At 47.5% G+C, this 3,200-nt stretch overlaps 1 protein-coding gene across 1 annotated transcript in view; it reads left to right on the top strand.

The window, feature by feature from the left end:
* The window catches only part of LOC102676051 (obg-like ATPase 1), a gene marked incomplete at its 3' end in the record, with an annotated part of 12,398 nt that overhangs the window by 5,922 nt on the left and 3,276 nt on the right, over positions 1-3,200 (top strand). The window contains exon 3 of the mRNA XM_031510794.1: positions 2,220-2,280. Coding sequence (XP_031366654.1) covers positions 2,220-2,280 — 61 coding nt within the window. The remainder of the gene's footprint in view (positions 1-2,219; positions 2,281-3,200) is intronic.

Genomic DNA, 3,200 nt, shown 5'->3' with positions numbered 1-3,200 from the left:
GACGAGTTCTCGAGGAAGTACGACAACGAGGCCGAGAAGGTGAACGCCGTGCGGGAGAGTCTGGCCAACGAGTCTATACCTTACGTCGTGCTCGACGCGGAGAAAAGCCCCGGGAACGTTTTCCAGCAAGCGATGCTGATCATCGAGCCTTACACGCGCCGTACCACCTCCGCCCTCGAGCAAATATCCACCATAGACATCGAAACGGCCGACTCGCTGCTCGACTGCGGCTACTACTTCCTCAGCTCGTTCGGCCGTTGGTGCCCGGTCCAATTGCACCGAAACGAGATCCCTCTCCAAATGTTCCTGCCGTTGGAGTTCAGGGACGACGTATACCCGGCCATACACCGCCAATACATTTACTTCTTCGGCGGTAAGGAAGCCCAGGAGGAATTCGTCAGGGATCCGTACAAGTATCTCGAGCAGGACTCTTACGCGCCCATCACGCAGTTTCGAATCTCGGTGATCGGGCCGCCTAAGTGCGGGAAAACCACGCTCTCCGAACGATTCGCGGAGAAGTACAAGTTGAAGCTGATCACCCGTGGCTCCGCCCTACGTTACATCATGAAATATTTCCCTTGGGTTGAATCGGCCGAATCGGCCGAGTCCCATCTACGAATGGGACGAATGGTCCCTATGGAGAAGATGCAACGGGCCATCGAGATGTACTCGATCGATCCGAGCATAATCTCCCAGGGCTTCGTGTTGGACGGTTTCCCCATGAGTCGAAAGGAGTACGAGCAGCTCACCTACTTCGGCGTCCAACCGATGATCATCCTCGATCTGAAATCCGATCTGGAGTTCTCGCTCGAGTGCTTGTCGCGGGACGGGGACGACGAGATAACAAAACCGCCCAGGTTTTCCAAGAAATTTTTGACCCACCTTTACGACGTATGGCGGGTCGATCAGGACAATTATCGACGCTGGTTGAGAAATTTCAATCAGAACGTGATCGAGATGGACGCGACCAGGTGCATGTGGCACGTGTGGACCCGTGCCGATCGAGACGTTTGCTCGAGATACGTCGAGATCAGGAAATATTTTCGCGAGAGCGATTACGAGAAGGTTCACAGTTTGAGGTATATGAGCGTTTCCCCTTACGAGTTCAGGAGCAAGCAAAGCGGTTTCCAAACGTATTGCCCCCTTTGCTTGTATCACGAGGACGCGTTGACGAGGAGCGAGGTCCCCGATCATCGAGGGGTGGTCCAATTCAGGGAACACTTGTACTGGATTTGCCCGAAACACATGGACGAGTTCGTCGAGGATCCGGAGAGGTATCTTCCACCGGTAAACACGAAATATCTTCCCGACCAACGTCCACGAATATTGACAGAGACGATCGATTTGGAGCATCCGTGCTGGATCAAACGGTTGCGAGTGAAAGGGTTGTGCTCGGTCACTTATCTGGACCATCTGCCGAGTCGGAACATCGTGCGAGGAAAGCTGAGCATAGGGGTTTTGTACAAGGACAACGTGTACTTGTTCTGCTCGAACGCGTGCCGCGACAAATTTATGGAAAAGCCTGAGAGATACGCGGGCACCGTGGTCAATTTCAGCCGCACGTTGGCCCCGATCGACATCAGGGCATTGCCGAATCTTGGCTTCCTGGAGCAGACGGTCGCTTTGTTGATAATCGACGCTATAAATCAGGTATCCATAAGCAGGCCAAAATTCCCGGGTATGTCGCCCTCGGCCACCGCCGCCATTTTTATCGGCACGTACTTGAAGGCGAAAAACGAGCCCGTTTCAAGGGAGACGGAGTTGTACAGAGCTATCAACGAAAGGATTTACGGTTACGAGAAGATATTGAAGCTCGCCACCCGGATGATGAAGCAAATTCTAAACCCTTTCATCAGTGTGAACGAGCATAAGAAGAGACCCCGTCATTACGGTTACACGTTCAGCCAATTGTCCGTGATAAGTCACGATCCTAAACGCGACACCAACTACGTCTCCTTCTGTCGGACGTCGCCGACCCAAATTTTGGTCGACCTCGAGGAGAACGACCTCGAAGAGTCGAATATAAATATTAATAATATCGAGGATTCATACTTTGACTTAGCCTAAGTTGTTATTATTAATATCTTTTCTGTATCTTGTGTGATGAAACAATTTTGTAAATAGATCAACGTTGAATAGAATTTCAATTCCTTTCTTTTCCTTTCTTTTTAAAAGAAAGACGTTCGTTCGTTTAATCAGATTAATTCATCTTTCAGCACGTCGCGTACCTGTTCCTGACTCAAGATTCGATTATCTGTGCGACTATTTCAAACCGGCCAGGTACGTAAATTCGTTGTAAATATTGTTGTGGATCACAAATCCGATATCGTGTAGTCGCTGTATTATCGAATGAAGGCAGTCCAAAATCCACCCTCGCGATGGGAAACGAGTTGGAATAATCGTTGACATTTCCATACTTTTATTTTCGCAAGGTGGGGGGACGCTACGTGAAAGCGGTACGTGATCTGCAATGCAGATTCAAGAAAATTCCCGACACATCGTAGTCGAATATCTATCGACTTTGCGTACCTCTCTCGCATAACTCGCCTTGTAATAATAAATTTGAAGTAATATTTCTATTCTGAAAAAAGATTATAAATCTCTAGAATAAAAAATATATAATAACGAAATATTTACAAAATACACGTTATTTATTTCGAATATTCTTTTTCAAAAATAAAAAGTTGGGAAGAAATTAAAATCTTCATATTTTAAAAACATTTTAACCAATGCGTACATTCGAATTAATTAAAATTTCATTCTACTTTGAAAACTGACAATGGAAGCCTAATGAAACGCCTTGGCGAGCAGAGAGGGGAGGGGAAGAGTCGTGTTTACTTTTCATCACGGCCGAGGCTCGGATGAGATGCAACGAAATCGTGCGAATTCGTTGAAAAGAGGTTATGTAAAAACAAGCAGTTTATCGAAAGTGAGTTTGCCGTGGGGCACGTGTCGGTTCACAATTCCGCTAATTCGGAGAGATTAAAATGCGAAAACGGCGTCGAGATCAAAGAGCAACGGCCCTCCACAGAGAGAGAGAGAGAGAGAGAGATATTGCACACGGTCCAACTCCTGCTTGTTGCACGTGTCGGATGATTCAACGATCCCTAATGAAAGCCATCTCTAACACTCTCCCCTTCCCCATTCTTGGTCATTTTACCAACACGCCAGTCTTCAAAGGCTAATTGTTTAATGATGCT

The sequence above is a fragment of the Apis dorsata genome, unplaced genomic scaffold, assembly GCF_000469605.1.
Source record: "Apis dorsata unplaced genomic scaffold, Apis dorsata 1.3 scaffold_263, whole genome shotgun sequence".
Lineage (NCBI taxonomy): Eukaryota > Metazoa > Arthropoda > Insecta > Hymenoptera > Apidae > Apis > Apis dorsata.
This window is presented reverse-complemented; position numbering and strand designations above follow the sequence as displayed.